This window comes from Bremia lactucae, linkage group LG19, assembly GCF_004359215.1.
Source record: "Bremia lactucae strain SF5 linkage group LG19, whole genome shotgun sequence".
NCBI classification, from domain to species: Eukaryota; Oomycota; class Peronosporomycetes; order Peronosporales; family Peronosporaceae; genus Bremia; species Bremia lactucae.
The window spans coordinates 317402-339612 of NC_090628.1; the positions used below are offsets into that span (position 1 = coordinate 317402).

General features: G+C 46.6%; 5 protein-coding genes across 5 annotated transcripts in view; 3 read left to right on the forward strand and 2 right to left on the reverse strand.

Annotated features, from left to right (window-relative positions):
- CCR75_001438 (uncharacterized protein) overlaps positions 1–1504 on the reverse strand; it is a gene marked incomplete at both ends in the record, with an annotated part of 5223 nt that extends 3719 nt beyond the window's left edge. The window contains 4 exons of the mRNA XM_067959541.1: positions 18–904; positions 964–1137; positions 1203–1368; positions 1412–1504. Coding sequence (XP_067823749.1) covers positions 18–904; positions 964–1137; positions 1203–1368; positions 1412–1504 — 1320 coding nt within the window. The remainder of the gene's footprint in view (positions 1–17; positions 905–963; positions 1138–1202; positions 1369–1411) is intronic.
- The window catches only part of CCR75_001437 (uncharacterized protein), a gene marked incomplete at its 3' end in the record, with an annotated part of 5970 nt that extends 3752 nt beyond the window's left edge, over positions 1–2218 (forward strand). The window contains exons 2-3 of the mRNA XM_067959540.1: positions 1748–1783; positions 1853–2218. Of these exons, the coding sequence (XP_067823750.1) occupies positions 1748–1783; positions 1853–2218 (402 nt within the window). The remainder of the gene's footprint in view (positions 1–1747; positions 1784–1852) is intronic.
- A 16-nt stretch (positions 2219–2234) lies between these two features.
- On the forward strand, positions 2235–4739 carry CCR75_001439 (uncharacterized protein; the record flags this gene model as incomplete). Its single annotated transcript, XM_067959542.1, has 1 exon — positions 2235–4739. The coding sequence occupies one exon, from the start codon at positions 2235–2237 to the stop codon at positions 4737–4739; it is 2505 nt and encodes an 834-aa protein (XP_067823748.1).
- Positions 4740–4909: 170 nt separating this feature from the next.
- Positions 4910–5502, reverse strand: CCR75_001440 (uncharacterized protein; the record flags this gene model as incomplete). Its single annotated transcript, XM_067959543.1, has 2 exons — positions 4910–5092; positions 5134–5502. 2 exons carry the CDS (start codon positions 5500–5502, stop codon positions 4910–4912), a joined length of 552 nt encoding a protein of 183 aa, XP_067823855.1.
- Positions 5503–13081: 7579 nt separating this feature from the next.
- Positions 13082–13276, forward strand: CCR75_001441 (uncharacterized protein; the record flags this gene model as incomplete). Its single annotated transcript, XM_067959544.1, has 1 exon — positions 13082–13276. The coding sequence occupies one exon, from the start codon at positions 13082–13084 to the stop codon at positions 13274–13276; it is 195 nt and encodes a 64-aa protein (XP_067823856.1).
- Between the last annotated feature and the right edge of the window lie 8935 nt (positions 13277–22211).

Consider the following 22211-nt stretch of genomic DNA (forward strand, 5'->3'; position numbering starts at 1 on the left):
CACAACAACCGAGATACACGTCCATTTTCGCCGTCATCAAAGCTGTACTTGCCCGTCGACACGTTGGCGGTGAGTCCAGAGTCATAGTTCCATGTTTCGTCTGTGATCGAATAAAGAGGCGTATTGTCGTTGATGGGATCCATTTGACCCACAAAGATAGTAGAAGCTTCATGCCTCGCATCATTTTGCGATGGCGTCAAAAAGCGCAGAGCAACCGCTGTTGCAAATGCCATAAATGAACTTGGTTGGTACTTGACATCGTTGACAACGTTAACATTAACAGAGTTAAGAAGTCGCACATGCACTCGCAGGAGTGCGTTCTGCGAGACCCAAAAGTTATCAAGTCCGAAGAAAGGGTGTTTCATACGCACAAGCCACTCTGCATAGAAACTGCGAGCCTCTTGGTCAGCGACATGACCAGCAAGAAGAGTTGGTAAAATGTCTTTCTCAAAAAGCAGATCGAGGTACTCGCTAATAATAGGGAATTGGTGATACTGATTTGCTGTACGCTGACGAGAGAGTGCCAGTAGATATACCATTGCTGAATTGACGGCATTACCCAAGGAAAACTTGAGCAAATAATCTTTGGCAATCTCCGACTTTTTTGCACGCACGAAAACACCTGGAACGTTGTGGAAGCTACCGGCCTCCAGCACGCCATGCAAATCTTCAATGGCAAGAATTTTGGCCGGTAGAGGCTCGGTGAGAGGAACGAGAGAGTCGTTTGCTCGGTGGTTTGTAATACGGTCGACCATTGTGTTGTGAAAGTGCACCATTGTGTTTAAGTATGCTCGAAACGCAGTCGAGTCGTCAGATTTAACCCAGTCCAGCTCAAGCACGAGCTTTTTGATGTGGTAACCGTTGTTTGGAAAGTTGTCAGTATTAATGAGGGATAGATTGTTGCCTGAAAGACAGCAACATGTGAGTGTGTAATTCACTAAGTTATTATCATCGGCTTCATACCTCGAATACTTGTGTAGGTAGCTAGCAGGAACTCGGCCAAATCTTTTATTACTTGAGAATTGGACTGTAGACCTGCTTCCGTGACACCAAAGCCCACATATTTTAGCTGTGGAAGTTTGGATGGCAATTCAAGAAAAGATGCTCGGCCCTTAGGAGTACCCAGCGAGCCCACCGCTGCACAAAGCGCAGACAACTGTCAACAACGCAGCTTTACATTGAATCTTGCAACGATGTCACACCTTCTAACTTGTAGACAGCCGTGAGCACGTGTCCATTTGAATCAATGGTGTCCACCTCGTACTCTCCTTTGGCGGCAGCACAAGCTGACGCAAAGCTTGTGCCACGCGTCTGCGCAATAATTACACCGTAATTAAGTTGTCGAAACACTGGAACAAGAACGGCACGCTAGAGCACGGGATAACATTAGTTGTATAGAATAAAAGATTACAGCGCATAGGTGGCTTGCCATAAAGCGTCCGCTACCAATGCAGACAGCGCACGTATTCGGGGCAAAATGAGACCCTTGGAGAGGAGTGAACATCTACACTGTAAAGTTGACGAAAAGATATGTGACGCATGAGGTGATGAAAGGTTTTTACGCCAATTATGATATTTCAGCGTAGAAGAAATATTTGAAGAGCCGCTGTCTTGTATTTGATTTACCTAAGCTTTGTATTGCCACTTAATAAACGTAAAGTCGACTAATAGCGGTACCCTTAGATAAAAACTTGGATACCTAACGATGTTCACGCCGCTACGAGGCCAATCCGCCTTCTCTTATAAGACCGACTCCATCTGCATTGGGGCTGGTCGCTTCCTAGTGCGTTTCTTTAAAGGTTTTCTTAACACTGATCAGCAAATTCTTACAGCATCTGATTCATACTCGTAGCGCTGCGTGTTGGTGCCAACGCTACGATCGGCCGGTAGTGCTGTAGTGGTAGCCCAGACGCGAGGAACTAGCTTTTCAAGTGCCTGTGCTGATGCCGACGGATTGTACGAGGTTGACACGATCCAAAATGATGGTAGCGTGCAGACCGAGGTTGTCGAGGTGGAGGCCGTTGGCTCTTTAGGAGATGCTGAAGGTCGCGCGGCCTTCATGCAGCTTCCTGCAAAGCTTCCAAAGATTAAGTTTATTGGCTTTGGAGTCACGGAGAGCGGTATCAACAAGGGCAGTTTGGCCATTGTGGACCTCACAGAACTGCTGTATAATTGCTTCCTGAAGTTACCGAGTACGTCTTTTTTTCAGAATATGTGACTAACATTTGACATCAATGTTTCTGATCCTCGGGTGTGTCAAAGATAATGTCATTTCGGTCATAAATACCGATAATTTGCCTAAGAATGGGGACACTATCCGAAATTTAGTGTTGGAAACTGAGTGGAATGGTCAGCCTTGTGATCTCGCCCTATTTCGGGCCTATGTAGCATCCAAAGTCCACTTTCACAACACTATGGTCGATCGCTTGACATCGCACCGTGAAAACGACCCACTCGTGCCATTGACTGAGCCCTGGCCTGTGAAAACGTTGGTCATTGAAGATCTTGGAGGCGTTCTGGATATTAATGTGCTAAGCACTCTTCCAGGCGTGCATATTCGTACGACTGCAGGCCAGCTGGAGCAAGATCATCTACTAAAGCTAAGCATCGCTAATGCAGTGCATTCGGCGATGGTGTATCTACTGGCTCTATCGCGGGTGAAGACCACATGCGAGATCACAAAGTATCCCGATGTTCGTCAATTTCTGGACTTACTATACGTTCAAGACATCGCCCCATCGCTTAAACTGCGTGGGATCAGCGATGAAGAGGCTCAACACACGTATGATGAGTGGATCAGACGAATCGAGCACAAGCACTTTGGGCTTGACAACTTTTGGGTCGGCCAGAACGCCATGCTTAAGTACGGCGTTAGGCTGTTTAGTAGCGTGAAAGCCAATGTGACCCGAAATGAGTCGTATCATCCCAGCGTGTTTATGGCATTCGTGACGGCTGTAATTTTGCGATATCTGACTCCAACGCAGTCTGACTCTCGGAAAGAAGGGAGTAATAGGCCGGAGGTCTTCGTAGGCGCGATGGACGCAATTCAGAGTCGCACGCTAATTTATTCCGTGACTGATAAAACTTGGCCTTACGCCAATGGATTGGCTGCCAATGTATCCACGGGCAAGTACGAGTTTTTGGATGGAGAGCACGGCCAAACTGCTAAGACTTTATGGAAAGCTAGCCAAAAGGTCTTAAGTAATCGTAAAAGCAGCAGCAATCAGTTTCCCAAGTCAGTTCGTGCAAAGCCTTCCTCTGAAGTGTCCAGTGAAGTTGGTGTAGCCATTGCCAGTGTGCTAAGCTCTGTAAAAGGCTTTGACCTCACGAAAGACGTGTATGTTTCGTTTGCCGCTGACGTTGCTGCGCTCTACCATCGTCTCATATCTGGCAAGCAGACGGCTTTGGAGACGCTCCAAGATCTACTCCGTAATCATAGCACGTGTGAGTATCTTGCGACCAAAGAAGAGGTCGGTACATTCGTCCGTGAGGCTGTGGCCAGTGTTCAAGTTATAGATGTACATACGCATCTGTTTCCTCCGAGTCATGGCAACCTTATGCTATGGGGCATTAATGAGCTTCTCACTTACCACTACTTGGTGGCGGAATTTTTGCAAACGTCACGTATGCAAGTAGAAGAGTTCAATTCGTACCCAAAGGAACAACAGGCTGTTATAATTTGGCAGCACTTGTTTATTGACCGGTCGCCTGTGTCTGAAGCCTGTCGTGGTGTGTTGACGACTTTGCACTTGCTGGGCCTCGACCACCTCGTGGCGAAGCGTGATATTGCAGCGATACAAAATTGGTTCAAGCAACAAGACCCTGAAGAGTATGTGGATACGGTGTTTCGTCTCTCAGGACTCAAGTATGCAGTAATGACGAACATTCCATTTGAGCCAAAAGAGGCTTGTCACTGGCTGGGCGACCCAGCTACTAACACACCGCCACCTGCATGGTCGCGTAAATACTTTCGCTCGGCGTTGCGTGTCGACCAAGTCTTGCTGGGTGACTGGGCCTCTATCGGTCCAACGTTGGATGTATTTAAGCTGCCGCATACTTTGGCGGGGGTACGCGGTGTGTTGGAAAAATGGATTGATATCATGAAACCAGAGTATTTCATGGCGAGTGTTCCCATCTTCTTTGAATATTCGGATAAGAATGCGCTGGAATCGACATCCGACACATTGCCGAGCGGGTATGAGCTTTTGACCAAGGTTTTGTTGCCTCTGGCGGAGAAAACAAACCTTCCAATCGCCCTGAAATTTGACAGTGTGCGTCCTATCAACGCTCGCTATGGTGTGGCTGGTGACGGTGTGAAGCCTAGCAACGTCGACATATTGATCAAGTTGTGCAACGATTTCCCACGGGTGAAGTTTTTGGCCACATTCCTCTCCCGTGTCAATCAGCACGAAGTGACGGTAACGGCCAACAAGTTCCCGAATTTGCACTTGTATGGCTGCTGGTGGTACTGCAACAATCCGTCGATCATTGAGGAGTTGACACGCATGCGTATTGAGATTTTGGGAACGGCGTTTACGAGTCAGCACTCGGATGCACGAGTGTTGGACCAACTCATCTACAAGTGGAGTCATTCGCGAGATGTGATTGGAGAGGTCTTGGTGGATATGTATCAAAAGCTGTTTGCAACGGGCTGGAAGGTGTCTAAAAGCGACATTGAACGTGACGTTCAGCGCTTGTTTGGTCAGAGCTATGAAGAATTCATGAGCAAAGAGTTGTAATCGCACAGAATGTGGTAAAAAGCATGTCAGTTGTAATTGTAGGATCCACTTCGATACATGGCGTTTTACCCTTTTAGTAAAAAAACTTGGTACCAAAGCGATATATATATATATATAATCAGTAACAGATGCGCTAATCTTATTGGAATTCCCTCAAACTCTAGCTAGGATTATTCAGTTGTCGTTACAGTGTGCAATGTTTCAGCTATAGGCAGTTTTGCCCACAGGGCAAAACGTTGCAATACGATAGATGCCGCTACGGTCACGTTGAGTGACGCTGTGCCGCCTCCATACTGTGGGATGTAGACAAATTGATCGCAGATAGCCATTTGTGCTGAGTTCATGCCAGCCCCCTGATAACATTTGCAACTGTATTAGTCATCATCTGACTGACCACCCGTTTTCCTCCCACCTCGTTGCCCATGATGAAGGCCGTATCGCCATTAAAAGGCTCTTCCACTATACTTTTGGCGTCATGCATAATTTCGACACCTATAATTTGAATACTTCGTTCGTTACAAAGCGCTCTACAGTCTTTGAGTGTGGCCACACGTGTAGTGCGGCAGCTTAAAGAATTCAGGAAAGATGCCTGCTCTTGCAGGTCAAACTTCTTCTGACCTACAACAAAAACCTCTTTCACGCCAAAGGCTGAGGCGCTCATCAACATGTTTTTTACGTTTTTAATCTTTTGCACATTGTTAAGGATGAGATAGTGGCGCGGCGTAATCGTTCGAGCATCAGCACCTTTCACAGTAACCTCCATCTGGTTTTCTATATCGTCACGAAAAAAGATAAGCACCAATAGAAATTATAAAAAGTATTTTACTTGGGATAATTTCCCTCAGTTTTGGCCGATGTGAGACCAGCAGCTGGTACAGCTATTTTAATATATACTGTGCACCAAAACAGAATCATGCTTCAAATAACTCACCCAAATAATTCACCCCATTTTTTGTAGTTGCATACTCTACTTCCAATGCAATAAAATCTCTTAACTCACCTTCAAACTGCACCTATATTTCCCTTGAGCTTGCAGAGGAAGCTGAAAAAAACTCGCCTTGCAGGAGAGTTATGCAATTAAGAAGGAGGTCTAAAAAGAATAGTTCTGAAAATGTTAAAAAAGTTTGGCTTGGTTGTGTCCTTGGTGGAACACACCAACCAATGGTTGCACAAGTTCGGAAGACAAGCACTCGATGTCTAGCTTGTCCCTGGTCAATCATCTTACAGAGGAGAAGCCAAGATGAATGGACTGCCACTGTTGCCAATGGCGAGCATAACCATGCAGCAGCAGCAAATGTGGCAGTTTACCCTGAGGCTCGCACTTTAACATCACAACAAGTGGAAACTGTTGCATTGATGAGTAAAAGTGGGGCCAAACCACTTGTTATAAATAAAGGCACTAAAAGCATCCGATCAAAACTGTAGAGTCATTGGACAGGATATTTACAACATCAGAAAGCAAGAGCAACCAACATCTCCTTACAGGCAGAACACCACTGGAAGCTCTTCTTAACACCCTTGGAGAAGAAGATGTTTACCATGTTTTTGAGGGAAATTCAACAGGACAACTCTCAAACCTTTTCATTGCCCCCAAAATATCCCATTCCATTCTCAAAGATTTCGCCTCCGCCGATCTTTTGCTCGTGGATTCCACATAAAAAAATCAAAATGCTTTTGCTTCATGTGATGGGAGTAACATCAACACATCAATCTTTCTCCATGTGGATGAAACAGCAGGCACTTCTGCAGCAAATGGCAGGAAGCGAAAGTGTGATGAATGTCAAGCAGAGGGGCATAATAAAAGGACATGCCCTGAACGCGAAAGATTTCCAACAATTCTTGGAGCAGATGTAATAGGCTTTAAAAGCACTGAATCCAGAGAATTTGAAAAAGTACCTTTGAGCACAGGAGATCAATTAAGCATAGAGGATCTTTGAACTAAAATTAAGTAGATTAAAGAGCTGTAGAGAACCCTTCCAAGAAATTACATAGACTATAGCACAAAATAGCTGTACCAGCACTGTACCAGCTGCTGGTACAGAAGTGGGATGTCGCTATACCGACACCCCTCAGTTTTTGTATAATCTCCTCAGTTTATTATGATTAAATTATTTTATGCATGTATAACGCTTATTTTACGGGGCACTACCGACTTGTACTGCTTCAGTGCAAGTGGTGCAGTGCAAAGTGGACTCACTTCACTTCACGTACACAAGAACGTGCAGAGGAAGACTCTTTAATAAACTTGCTTTAAAGAGGGTTATGAGTAAACTATATTTATTACAATTAAGTTCTTCTATTTCCATCTTTCGTACTAACTTAATTATTTATTAATACAAACGGGAAGCGGTATAGACACACACCTTTTAGGTATAGCCACACACCCTCCCCGTCTGTTTGTTTTAATTAATTGAAAACCTCAGATTAAGAATGAACAGTTTCATCATTCCACGATATCGCCAAATTGACAATTATTTCTTTAAATTCGTCTTTAGATCCCTTTTGGACTTTGGTACTCCCCCAGCTAAATCATATCTGGAAACCGATGTAGCCACGCCCCTCAATTGTCTACCTCTGTATTTATGAGAGTTGCGTAATGGTAGCAACTTGTAAATAACTTGAACATATATTGAAAAATCTTTATGGAGGCCTTCCCAGGATCAGTAGCTCGAAAGTTCCGCAAAAGACTTCGCAATATATGCGTATTTTCATGTTGAATAGGAAGATGCTTCTTCAGCAAAGAAATCACAAACGAAAGCCGACAAAAACTGAAACATAAGGCAATTGTGGCTCATGGTGGGTACAAAAAAGAGCACTAAGACTCGCCTATTTACGCACTTCCGCGAAAGTTGGTAGAAGTCAAGTAAAATAAATTTATCCTAAGCTTGACCTCCAAAGACTAACTAACATGCATGCTCAACTTCTCCCTCGCTGCTCAGTTTGCTACTCTTTCTTTTCGCTCTTTTTATGACTCGCCAATCAATTGTGTGCGCTCTTGGCTTTTTTAACCTTTTGAAAACCGTACATTTAACATCGCCAGACTGGGTGCGTGGCCCTAATTTGATTAAAGGGCTGTGACGAACCAAAGGCCAAAAGAGACAGGGCGATCTAAAGACAATTCTATAGGAGTAATTACTGATTTTTGGATGCAGTGGAATGACCCATACAGTGAAAATGTTTTATATTACGTATTTAAACAAGACAGACGGGGAGGGTATATGGCTATACCAAAAGGGGTGTGTGGCTATACGGCTACCATACAAACACGTAGTAAGGTCCTTTCTATCTGTCTCTCTCTTTGCGCGAGTCCAGTGCTGACTGAACCGCGGACCAAGTATATATAATAGCCTATATTAATCAAGGATTAAGCTTTCCGAATATTACTATGCAAAGTAATACTCCCCAAATATTATCTACCTCTTATATGACATAATAATTAACAAACTTTAAGTGTATTTATTTCATGGAACTATACATCTCATTACATCACCCCCCAAACGACCCTGACTGTCCTTGAATAGAGTGACCACTATATGACCACTTAAGTGAAAACGATGTTGATTGGTCAGAATTATCATTTTCAATTAAATGCATGGTTAACGGGTCCATGCGGTATGCGAAAAAATAGTGCGGAACCTTCGGCTGCGGTTAATGCAGCCGCGGGCGACACAATATTGTCTCATGCGGCAGACATTTCGTCTGCCGTAGTATCATCTTCTCCCGCAACACTTAATGTTGCGGGTGCACGTGGTGAGTCGCCACGTGAATGCAACCCAGGTCGAATACGAATGCGAGCCGGACGAAATGACCGACTCGGGGAGAACAGATCAGTTGCCTGATCATCATCAGGCGGCTGACTATGAGCCTTCGAATGAGGGGGCTCATTCGAGTAGACGTGCTGATAGCATTCGCTACAGCATGTTCGGTTCCGACGATGAGGCACCGTCTCCCGTGCCGTCACCCGCATGTATTTCTGTGCGTGTTGACGACGATGGCATAAACCATCGTAGTAAAAGTTCTAGTGGTACCCCTGCTCCAGTAGGTATCGCTTAGGGGAGTGCAGACAATACAATGTCTCGTGTTGCTCTTGAGAATAAACTATAGCCTTTTCCCGAACGGCTAGTCAGTATAGCTCGTCTGGAGAAAGGCTCGATCTTTATCAAGATGCGCGATGCGATTGACGTTTTGCAATCGATTTACACGCGTCAGGAGCTCGTGTTTTCCGTTGGGCCTTCTAATCCATCCGATGGGTCTCGTCAAACTGACGGACGAGGCCCTCAACGTCGACAACCAGCTGGGAACGAAGCTCCCAGCTGTCATGCGAAGGTGGATAACCGTGCCAGCGATTAAGATAACTCGTTCGCTGCCCCTTCACATCACGGTGGTTTAGAATACATTCCACAAGGAAATGTTGACCGCCGTGGGAATCCACCAATGGTTGTGGTGGAGGAGGGGAAATTGGATCCGACCTATGTGTCGGATCTGGAGTCGAAGATCGACAAACTCGACCACTACCTCCATGTATTGGGGGGGGGGGTCTTGATCACGAGCGCAGTAAGCGTCACTCTTTAGATCAGACGGTGCAGACTCACCGTATCGAACGGTCGTAAGACACTTCGAAAAGTTCGTACTTAATGTTGGAGTACGAACGAAAGGATGACGCTCTTTGTGACGAGCGGTCTTCAGCTCATCGCGATTTCGAGGAACTTCGGATTCGGCATGAGAATCTCCAGACTCAACATGAGAGCCTGGCTCGTGCTCGCAAGAATCTTTTGGAGATTCTTGAAAGAGGCTGGTCAGACCCGTCCGCAGAAGAAACCGCGTACTGATGGTACGGGCGAAGCCGACCAACGTAAGAGGTAGGATCCGTTCGCACCCTTAGTGGCAATTCTATTGTGTTTGCATTGCCTCTGCGATGCAGTACACGGAATGACCCAATGAACTTGGGTAGTAGTAAACTACTACCCACATTAGTGACTACATGCTAAGGTAAGTTTACCGTAGACAGTAGTACTAGATCATTAATTTTAAATAAAAGAACATTTGCTCTTCCATGTTTGTCAGCGTTCCGTTTCTGCCGGTTCACTGCGTTAGCAATAGAATCCTGCACGAAACAGACTACTGATTCTCGAGCCAGCAAAGATTTCTCTGCTGACTCATTTGTTCTGTCTTTTAGTGCGCTTTGTGCGCAATGTGATGAGATCTTTCTCCTCTTCAGCGAAGGATTTCTTGCTGGTACTATTTATTTTTTAGGAACAATATGCCATCACTACTGCTAAGTTTCTTACTTTCGATGTTGATTGCTTCTACATGACATCCTTCGCGTCGTTGGTAATTTCGACGCGTGATGAGCATGAGACAGAGCTGGTTTTGCCCGTGCGAGTCCAACCCCCCCCTTAAAATAGAGGATCCCTCTTATTGGGTTGGTATGCGTAGATGGCGTAAGCCATTCACGAAGAACGGTGTATGCGTTGTAGACGCATGCACCGAATTATTGATGGCGATTTTGACCATTGGTAAAAAAATCGCTCAATTCGGATACGATTGGACGTAACCTCGAATTATCTCGTTGAGGACGCGATTGACGCATTCCGTCTGAGTATATGTCTCCGGTTGATCAGAAGTTGACATAGTCAGCCGTGTTCCGAGAGACCGGAACACGAATTGCCAAAACTCCGCCGTGAACCGTGGGTCTCTATCGAAGACCAGGTCACCGGTAAACTGTGAAGTCTGAATATTGTGTCGATAAAAGACACGGGCAGAGCCCGGAGCCGTGATTGACTCTATTTTTGCAGTAAGATGTATCATCTTGCCCGAATCTGTCAACAAAAACAAGGATTATATTGTTTTTGTGATCGTCTTCGAGAAATCCGAAGACGAAGTCCATAGATACGTACTGCCAACATTCTGCCGGAAGTTGTAGAGGTTGTAGAGGTGCACTGGACGAAGGGCTAGGCTTCACCGGTTGACACACCGAGCTATGTAGGGAAGTTAATTTCCTCACATGGCCCGCTGCTAAGATTTCGGCAAAAAAATTGTCGATCGCTATTACTTGCTCACGAGGCAATTGCCATTGCTTCATGACACAGTATTTCGAACCTGGGATTAGGTCGATTTCATTTCGAGTGCCTTTTGTCCTTAGGCAACTCACACGGTACTGATTCCGGGAATACATCCTTAAATTCTATTAAACTTTATATAGAGGGTTTGTCTTTAAAGCCTCCCAAGATGGGACGTAAAACGTTCAATCCGAGTCTTCTCATCGATTGCACTGTTATTAATGATTTTTATATAAAAATTTGAGGACACTTTCGTCCATCGATGAGCAACTGAGATTTCGTTCATTCTTACGAAATCCTATTGCCGACCGAATGTCGGCCGCCGAGTTCTCATCTGTGACAAATACGCAGATCTGCTTGACTTTGCCACTTCGCAGATCACGCAAGAACCGTTTCGGTTCTAGCGTTGGCAATTGAGCTAACTCCGAAGTTAACTTCGAGGCGCTATTAGATCAAGTGTATAAGCGCCTATACTTGATCCATTATTTACTAAGACATTTGTTGTCTCAGTTTCCTCTTTGGAGCTTATGTTTAAAGGTACCTGGGGGCCTTTGACCACAGGTTTCCGGGGACTGATTTCCACAGAAATAATTTGGGGACTCTCCTCTCTAAATACCTCTAGCTTTGGTTGCGCTACCTCAGCGAGATCCTCTACGATCGACTCTCCTTTGATCTAGGACTTTCGCTCTGCCTCTTATAGACAGGTGTTTCAAATTTTCTTGGATGTTGCTTTTTCAGCAAGCATCCTTGTTTTGTACCACTCAACTTATTCGAGTGGTCGAATTTCAACGCTGCATGTACTTGTGCACATTTGTTGGGGTCTAACTCCACAGTGTGTTGGTATCCACACTGACGTCTTGTGCAGTCATGCAAACGGCCGACCTGCAAGTGGGGCCATCGCACTCACTCGTAGGACATACACACGCTTGTGGACGGTCGAAGACGTTCATCAGATGAGTCTCTGATGAACAAGAGACAGACATCGTCTCGGCTTGATGCTGCCAATTTACGTATGGCTCGTATCATCGTACTATGTACCTTTTAATGTGTATAAAATACCAACTACACGTTTCTTATCCGCTACAGATGCAGCTATTGCTAGGCGCACTGTCATCCTCGTTAGAGGGATATCGCGCTCAATAAATCTGAGTCTGCAATCTTCTAGCGATTGGCGCCTAATAAAATTATTCGACGCCCCACAATCGACTAGAACTGAAGTGGCAACTTCATTGACACCATTATTTTCAGGGTACTGCGATAACCTCATCCCCTGGCCAATTACACACAATGAATGTGTGTGAGGAGAAACTTTCGTCAAAAGCGTGCAAATTTTTTGACGTTGCTGGATTATTAGAAAGATCTGCACCCACTGACCCCAACCGTTTTTCTGACGATTCGCCTCGCCGTTGCTGATTCGCAACAGCGTCGGGTCCGCGTTCTCTGCTGTTCCTAGCGAGAGATCGGTCTTTTCGCATAGCTTTTAAGGCACTGGCCGTAAGGCACTTCACAGTGGTCTGTCTTTTAACAACGATTACATTTGTGTATAGGTTTGTAACTTGAAAAGCGAGGTTTCTTGCTCTCTACATACGAGAGAGCCATAGGTTCTGGACCTCCATTTTTCTTGTCATTTCGGAGGGCGATAAGCTCCCGAGTGGACGAATGCCTGTTTAAGACTAAAGTCGGCCTGTTCCGCTATAAAAAGATCGTTTAGTCGAGCGACTCAAGTTTAAGCCGGAACAGGTGACTCTTAACAGGACCATCCGGAATCATACCAGAAGACCAAGCCTTATTACCTACCAAATGAATAAGGAATCGAAAAAAATGACGTTTGAAGAGGAAGGCTTCTATGGCTCATGCGTTACACGAGAAGACGCGCGCTGTTTCGCTGGTATCCGAGGCGTCCGGAAATTGCGTTCGCAATTTACAAAGTAAATCGGATTTTCGATGCACCGGCTATTGATGACTGGAAGCTAGTCAAGCGCGTTGCACGATACATCAGAGTCAAACGCGCAGTGCATTTTTGAGCATGAAGCATGATAAGGAACCAATTTCCTTCAGCTCTTATCGTATAGAGGCGTTGACTTTGCGGGCGATGTGGAGGATCGAAAGTCAATCAGCGCTGACATCCAGTTTGTTAATGATGTGTGCCCCATTACAAAGAGCACTGTTTCGAGGGTCATGAAGGAATCTTTTTACTATTATAAATGTTTAGGAAAGTAGGCATCTACTCGTATACACTCAATTTTCATTTCCAGCCTGCGCAGCAGATTAAATTCCGGAAGTATGACGTCCCGTAATAAAGAGTCAGAGACTCTTCACAATCATCACGATGAGATTGTAATCATCGACTACGACAGCGACACCCCTTACGTGTTGATGGATGAGAAATCCACCGAGTCTAACTGTGAAGACGACTCGCGTCGAGCCCCGGATCGTGCTTGTCCATGCGTTAACAATGTATGCCTGCACCTAACTTAGGCCCCCGACTCGTCACAAATCTGCTTTATACCAGGATGCTCTCGCAGAGGATTTGTAGACCAATGACCGTTGCAACAGCAAAAGCTACAAGAGATTATGTCTTTACATGGATGAACGGCTTCGTCAAGTCGTAGGCCAACAGCCTGGATCATTGGACTTGAGGCTAAGACGTCTGATGAACTCGTGCCTCGCAAAGCGCTTAACATGACGACCTTACCCCACAGCTTTTGACGCATTGTCAATATAATTGACGCGTCTACATGACCAAGCACATGGTGCCTGGGCCGATTACAAAGACTTTTAGTAATTAATGAGTAGAATCGTCGAATTACTGCTACAATATTACCCTGTAATATTGTAGTGACATGACAATAATATCTTAATTGTTTTTTATTTTTCTTTTTTATTTCTCTTATGTGTATTGATAATCATGTAACGAGCTACACTGTTACAAAAGCGGCTCGTTTGTATCTAGTTGTTAACCATTTTCCTCAACAATCAGCTCGTCAGCAGGAGTACACTGGCGCTCCATTACGCCGGCATCTCGATTCTGAAGACGGGCACTGATCTGTGCAATGCCATATATTTTGCGCCGAGAAGCTGCGAATCCTATCAAGTGCTACTGTATCGTGCTGATTGTACACCCGTTGCTGTGCTGAGACGCGGCGCTGGCGAGATTGAGAAGTCGAAACGCGCCGAGATCTCGATGGACGTGGTGGAGATAATTCGGCGATTTATACCAAGACTAGACTCATTGGTGACCGGCCCTGGACTTGAAATGGATGCTCGTGTGCAAGATATGTTCGTCAGGTCGTTGCCATGACATGACTGAGACGTCATCTCCACTTCATCCTGGTCCGAACAGTTGTCAGCTCATTGCATATCGTTACCAACCAGACCAGAATCAGCCAGTATAAGCCCACGCGCACGGGACGTAGTACACAGCGGTAAAGCGTATCTGTAGAGCGCTCACGAAACACAGAGCAGTGGTAAAAGAGTATCTGTAGAGCGCTATCGCTAGCATTCAATTCATTCTCACTTTTACCACACATCCCGGAGTCGCCTTCCAACAAGCTCCTCTGGCCCGATCGGTCCCTCTGCCAGCCAAGGGCCTGTCACTTTGATTAAAGTAAATTTGAATCGGAACTGAAGAATCCCTTCCCACGCCATGGGTCGGAACGACGACGACGATGAATACGTCACGTATACAATCGTCTCATGTCCAGCAACGGACGCGCTACATGCGGACACCGCAAAGATTGAAATTCTTAACTTCTACGGTAGGATTGGAAAGAGCTGGCTTAAGTGGAGCATGCGCTCCAAGAGCCTTGTTGCGCGGAAGCACTGGTCCACGAAACAATCAGCAAGCCAGCTCATGATCCTCATCGAAAGAGAGCTTGGACAGGATTTTCAGACGCTTGCTCGACAAGCAGTCGAAGCGAATGCCTTGTTCGAGAAATTCTACGACCAAATCGACATGGCTATGGTCTCTGGCGACTTCAACGAGGACCTCGACGAAGAGCTGTGATCGCTAAACAAGCGACGCGACGAGACGGTGCAAGCTATCAGTCGCTAATTGTAGGAGCTCATGCACCTCTTCGCGGAGCTACCGACGTACGCCGAAATCATTCCGGAGGTGCAGCAATGCCGCTTCTTCAAGCGCGCCTTGCCGAAGGACTGGCAAGACAAACTTGCAGTCGCGGGCGACCACTACGACAAGCTGACAGCGCTTGTTCTATACTTCGAGCGTCTCGAGAACCGTGACAAGGTCAACAGCCGCGACAAGTCACACAATAGCAACATCAACAACCAAACCGGCGGCAAGGCCTCTCGCTTCACAGACGCAGCAAACATGAGTCCAACAACAGCAAGCATAAGCAAGGCACCAATAGCAGGGGCAACAGCACGTCGAAGCCAAATCCGAAAGGTAAGTGGTGCACATTCCACAAGACCGACTCGCACGACTCCGCCGACTGCTTCGTCCTCATATATCGCGTAAGGATGAGAACAAGCGAGTGGAAGCCAAGGCACAGCAGACGACAAAGAACTGCCCTCGCATCTACCATTCAAGCAACAGCGAAGACGAGATCAAGCTGTTCGGCTTGCTGGAGAAAGAGCCAGCGAACAAGATCGCGCCACTGTGCGTCAAGGTACAGATTCGACACGACAACGGCGCGTCCGGCGCTCTGTTCGATAGGGTTGCATCAAAGAGCATCACCAATGCAACCACGGTGAGCGCCAACATCAAGCACCAAAACAAGGTCGCTCCCTTATCTACAACGTTCAAGACAGTTGGCAGTGACGTGACGAGCAGTGGCTCCACGATGGTGTACTTTCCTTCCCCAAGCTCAACCCTACGTCTACAATCACTTATGGCTTTGAAGTGATCAACGACAGCCAAGACAAGATGGTCATCGGGCGCGATCTCATGGATGTGCTCGGAATTGTGCTCAACTTCAAAGACAAAGTCGTCCAGTGGGATGGACACCAAACGTCTCTAAACACGGGTGGCAGTGGCACAGCATTGATTCGCGCGGACACTCGTGATCGCGAGTTTCCAGACGAGTACAAGGAGGTCGTTGACAACGGTGTCCATCGTACCGGCTTGATGCCCGATCATCTGCCGACACCGCTCACCGCTCGCGTCCTAAAGCTTTTGAAGGAGCATCAGCTACTGTACGACGGCCACTTGGGTCGAATGCGCTTTGACGACTACGTGCTCCCACTGTCGACGGACTTCCATGTCGTCCATGCTAGTCCGTACGCTCTGCCTCGCTCGATGGAAGCCAAGGCCAAGGACGAGATACAGCGCCTGCTTGACGCGAATGTGCTTGAGCAAATCTACGACTCCGAGATGGCATCGCCAGCCTTCTTCATCACGAAGCCAATTGGCTCGCTGCGTTTTCGTATCGAGTTCCGAGTGCTGAACAAGTACCTGCGTCGCAGTCAGTACTACGTCCCCAAGATACGCGAGATCCTCTTGCGTTTGTTTGGTGCCAAGTTCCTATCTACATTTGACGCAAACATGGGATATTATGCCAGGCGTCTTGCCAAGCAGAGTCGAGCTCACTCGGCGTTCTGTCTTCCATTCGGAAAGTACAAGTACAAACGTCTGCCAATGGGGATCTCAACGGCGCCCGACGAGTATCAAACATGCATGGGAAATATATTCGGCGATCCCCCGTTCGTGGTCGTCTACTTGGATGACTTGCTCGTGTGCTCCAAGACCGAGAGCGAGCACCTCGAAAACCTGCGTGTGCTGTTCGAGCGTCTGGCTAAGTACGACGTGGAACTCAATGGCAAGAAGTGTCATGTTTACGTAAGTCTGTCGACTACCTCGGCTTTACACTTACAGCTCAGGGCATTCTACCACAAGCGAAGAAGATCCAAGCGATCAACAAGATCGCCGTTCCTCGCAACAAGAAAAAGCTGCGTCGCTTCCTGGGCATGATCAATTATTATTGCGATATGATCCCCAACAAGTCAGCACTATGTGCGCCGCTGAACCGCTTCACGAGCTCCAAAATCGCATTCACATGGATGCAAAGCGACACCGACGTGTTCCGCGCCGTCCAGAGGGCGTTTGCGGAAGCTGTGTTGCAGGCGTTCCCTGACTTTGACCTGCCGTTCCACGTCTACGCTGATGCAAGTGGGTGGCATCGTGATGCAGGAAAACAAGATCCTCGCCTGTTACTCTCGCACGCTCAATTATCCCCAGATCAACTATTCAACGATGGAGCTCGAGCTCCTGTCGATTGTGGAGCTGCTTCGCGAGTAGCGCACCAGTTTATTTGGCTTCGAAGGTCATTGTGCACATCGCAAAAACCTCATCTATTCGAACGAAACGAATCTTAGAGTCAAGTGCTGAAAGCTGTTGCTTTTCGAGCACCATTTGTCGTTGCACTACATCAAAGCCATAAAGAACGTAGGCGCGGACGCCTTTTCCCGAATGCGATTTGACACAGCAGAGCAAGCGCAAATGCACGATGAGATCAACGCCGCGACGGACGATTTATTATGTGTCATGCCCGACCCAGTCATCCTCCAGCACCAAGAGCGCGATGAAACGATCCAGACGATCAAGTCTGGGTGCCTCGCCGGCCAGAACAACCCGCACTACAAGTTACTTGCTCTCCTCGGATGCACGCTTGACACATTTCAAGGTCGTATCGTTGTCCCAGACACGTTGCGTGACGACCTCCTGGATTGGTACCACTACAATTTCGGGCACGCTAGTCCTGATCGCCTGTACAAGACGATGCGACAGTTGCTTTAGTGCCCTGCATTGAAATCCTCGATCATTAAGCGCGTCAAGTCGTGTCTGACGTGCAAACGAGCTAAAGTCCACGGCGGCAGACAAGACTACGGACTACTACCACCAAGGACGCACAAGACAGTGAACCTGTGGGACGTAGTGCACGTCGAGCTTATTGGTCCGTACGATGGCTATTACGGTATCACGATCATTGATGTAGCGAAAAGCTGGCTCAAAGTCAATTCTTTAACAGACCAGAACAGCCTGACGACAGCAGAGAGCTTTGATCGCGAGTGGATTTGCCGTTATCCCCGTCCAGCTCAAGTTATTTATGAACTTGGTGCTGCGGTCTCGTGTGAGGAAATCGAAGAGCTCTAGCAGAGCTACAGGATCAAGTCGATACCGATGACTGCACAAAAATAGCAAGCCAATGCAATTTGCGAGCGCGTCTACATGGAGCTTCTCAATGTAATTCGCTGCCACGACAATGTCGACTGGAAAAAAGCACTGCCTTTCGCCGCGTTCGCTGTTCGAGTCAGTTATCACAGCATCCTGAACGCGTCGCCTGGCCAACTCATCTTTGGTCAGGGCATAATCACACGCAAGCTCTACGAAGCAAACTGGAGCTACATGTCGAAGCGGCGATTCGACGCGATTCTCGCCGACAACGACCGAGAAACGACAAGCGCATTTCGCACTTTTACATCGTCGGTGACACGGGCATGGTCCGAGTACCAAATAAGATTCACGCAAAGACTCGTCCAGTGGCCAATGGACTATTAACGATCACGGACGTCTACGACAACGGCACGATCACGATCGACAAACGATTGACAACGCAGCAAGTGAGCATCCAGCGCGTGTTCCCGTGTTAGCGCACAAGTTCATGAGGGGAGAATGACATGACTGAGACGTCATCTTCACTTCAACCTGGTCCGAACCTTTGCCAGCTTTATTGCATATTATTACCAGCCAGACCAGAATCAGCCAGTTTGAACCGACGTGCATGGGACGTAGTACACAACGATAAAGCGTATCTGTAGAGCTCTCACGACACACAGAGCAGCGGTATAGAGTTTCTGTTGAGCGCTATCTCTAGCATCTAATTCATTCTCACTTTTACCACACATCCCAGAGTCGCCTTCCAACAAGCTCCTCTGGCCCGATCGGTCCCTCTGCCAGCCAAGGACTTGTCAGCCAATACGAAGGAGACCAAATTGCCGATTAATTACCATGGCGACGCTTTGTTTATAAGCGTTTGGAGCCAGACATTGTGAGAAGCTAATGAAACGCTATGGAAACGCTTTTTTAACGGCGAATGCAGTGCGTCATTTGTGTTGAGTTTTAGGGAGACAAGTATAGATGTATACAAGTCGATTAAATATGGAATATCACGAAAGCGCGTTACTGCATGCCTGTTACCGGACATCGATGTTGCCCGAGCTGCAAAGGCTCCGATGTCATGGCTAACCGAGGCGCGATTAGAGCCAGTGAACATTCTTCTTACAGCTTTAATCAGGGATCGCGTTGTATTTTTCACGTCAATTATACGAAGGTAATACTGCCCCCATCAAGGCTTATGAAATCTACGCGTCTAGGAGGAATTCGAATAGCAACTGCGCCATTGCCTCCAGCCGTACAAGTGTTGCACCAGACGCAGACGAGCACATTCATGGAAAAATAGGTAAACAAGCTCGCGAACAGCGTGATGCCGCGAATGTCAAACACGGAGAAGGCAGGACTGGAGAGCGGTACTGTAGGATGTGACCGCGTCATTTTCTTGGGCTCGCTATCTCTTGTCATTCTATTTTAAAACTGGGTCAATCGGCGCCATCATGCGTCGATTGACCCAGTTTCTAGAAAAAAATGTTCTTGTCGGTGAGATAGTAGGATTTAGTTAACAGAATAAAATCGTGAACCGTAAATCAGCTCGATTAGAGAAGTCACAAACGAACGAACGCGAATGCAAATTGGACTGAATGATAGTAAATTATGTTAGAAGTGGAGTTGTCATAGCGGGCACTCCCTTCAGGGTCGACGCCCTGCTGCCAGGTTTAGTAGTTATAGTGGGTGATTTGTGCGGTTACACTAGATTTTAGAAGGTTCTTAGTCTGGTTAGCGCAGGACACAGTAAGATCTCACTTCTAGATTGATCTAGCCACTGACGAGGTCCCCCCGGCCGGGGGCCAAAACGCGTCTGGCGCGCGTTTTAATATAAAAGTCTTTTAGCCATGTTTTTTTCTTTCCTACAAACTAAGATAAAATAGTTGACGTCGAAAGGCAGCGAGTGGGCAGTGCTTTTCATATCGTCTTCTACATACTTAAGCTGTAACGGGGTGTATCGTTGCTTAAATTGAATACACTTGAATTAAGGTGATTTTTATGTTTTCTAAGGAAGATAATGTTTGGAAAAAATTACTTTACATAGTAATATTCCTAAAGCTTAGCTGGGTAGATACAGACCATTATTTATACTTGCTTCGCGGTCCAGTCAGTACTGGACGCGCGCAAAGAGAGATAAGACTTTATTACATGATTTGTGGTAGTACATATATATTAAGTTAGTAAAAAAGATAGAAACAGAAGAACTCAATTATATTAAATATAGTTTACTTTTATAATCTTTAAAGTCAGTGTTTTAAAAGAGAGTCTTCTCTGCACGTCCTAGTGTACGTGAAGTGACGTGAGGCATCACTCGCACTGAAACAGTGCGAAGTGGACTTGTACTGCTTTAGTACAAGTCGGCTGTGCCCGTTTCACCTGGTAGCACTTTGTAGTCCGTCCAAGGACCACAATTACATCGTCTGAGATGGATACATTAAATGTTAATGGAAATACGCATCACGTTTCACGTGATAGCTACTCCTTTCTAAGTGACATAGAATGAAGTGCGGTCGAACGAATGAGTTCGACCGTAGTGAATGATGCCATCCTGGCCATGCTATTTGGCTCTGACGGACATGCCTTCCATTCAGCCATCGCCAAGTTTATACAACATGAACTTGACAAGGCGAAGAAAAAGGTAGTTTCGCTTAATTAGCAAGGCTCTCAACACGTACAGGAATTGTACCGTGGATGACGCACACGCGTCGTCCGGAAATCATAAAGATTTGCATCTATAAGTTATAGGGAGTCGAACAAGACTCCCTCTTAAGATGGCTCGTCGAGTTGGACGATACCATAAGAAGTCGTCATATCGTCGACGAGCAACTGCAAGTCGCACTTGCTCAACCAAATTTGGCAGGTCGTGCCGAAACTTGGGCACTACGCCCCATGTTGCGCGACCCTTATGTATTTGGCTCGCTATAGGCTTTAAGAAGCCCGGCTCAAAAAATACGTTTAAAATTCGTAGGGATGAGATCAGAGCTTCTGAAACTCAAGCAAGGCAAGCGTGATGCTCACGCTTATGTCCAGCACATACGACTATCAGCGAGTTGTATCACGAACAACCCACTTCATGAACACACGTTGATTTTGGTGATCATGCAAGGTCTTACAGATGGTCCCGTTAAGACCCACCTATTTCGCTTGGAACTGGATACGCTTGAAGAAGCAATATCCGTTGTGAACTGGAGGACTTAAGCTTGAGACAGGCTTAAGCTAGGTCAGCGTATCGTCATCCAAGACTACACGAGCTTGGAGGTCCAGAACCTATATTTCTCTCTTACGCCGAAAGCGAGAAACCTCGCTTTTTGAACAATAAGCGATTGCAGAATGCAATCGCTGTCAAAAGTAACGTCACTTCGCTCATGAGTGTAGTGCACCACGTCCAGAACAGAGGGGTACAGAATGTAATAATGGACCGAATGACAAAAGGGCAACAGTCGTGGGTTCGACATTGTTGCAAAATCGCAACAGCGAGGTGAACCGCTAAAAAAATGGTCGGGGTCAGGAGGGGCGCGCCCTACTGATCCAGCAACCTCAAGAGAATTCGCAAATCTCTTGACGAAGGTTGCTTCAGACACAGTCATTCTGTGTTTCTCTGAACCTGGCGATGATGTATATCTGAATACCTTGAAGTCAAAAGTGATAAATGATTTGTCACTTAGAGCTCTAGTGGACTGTAGGGTGACGAATAACTTTATTCGTCGCTCGAGAGTCGTACGCTAAAATATGTTGAGCGCGACATCCCTTAAACGAAGATGACGGTGCGTCAAGAGATAGACGCATTGATAACAGCGATGAAACGCGTAGTGAGATTTCGCTACACTTTACAAAATTTACAGTATGATGACGATTTTATCGTACTGGATTTGAAGGACAAATTTGATGTCATCCTTGGTTTACATTGGCTTAGAAAGTAGAAGTCGAGAATCAGCTGACAGCATCGATCCGTAAAGATGCCTGTCACTTTTTCATCAGATCGCCATCTGATGAACAATTTGGAGCGTTCACAAGCGTGTGGAATACTGTGAGTAAGTGCGATGGCCTCACTTGTGGTATGGTCTTTAGTACGACTGCACAAGATCACAGTGTGATTAGTAGTCACACTGTGGAGTCTGCTGCCAGCGGCTGTGCTAATGCACAGGCAGCGCCGAAGGTCCACCACTCGAAGAAGTCGAGTGAATTGAGACATGAATGTACGCCTGGCGGGCGATAATCAAGGAGTATACCGGTTGCCCCAAAAGGACAACACGATGATCCTAGGTCGAGTAGAGAGTCGACCGTAGAGGACCCGAC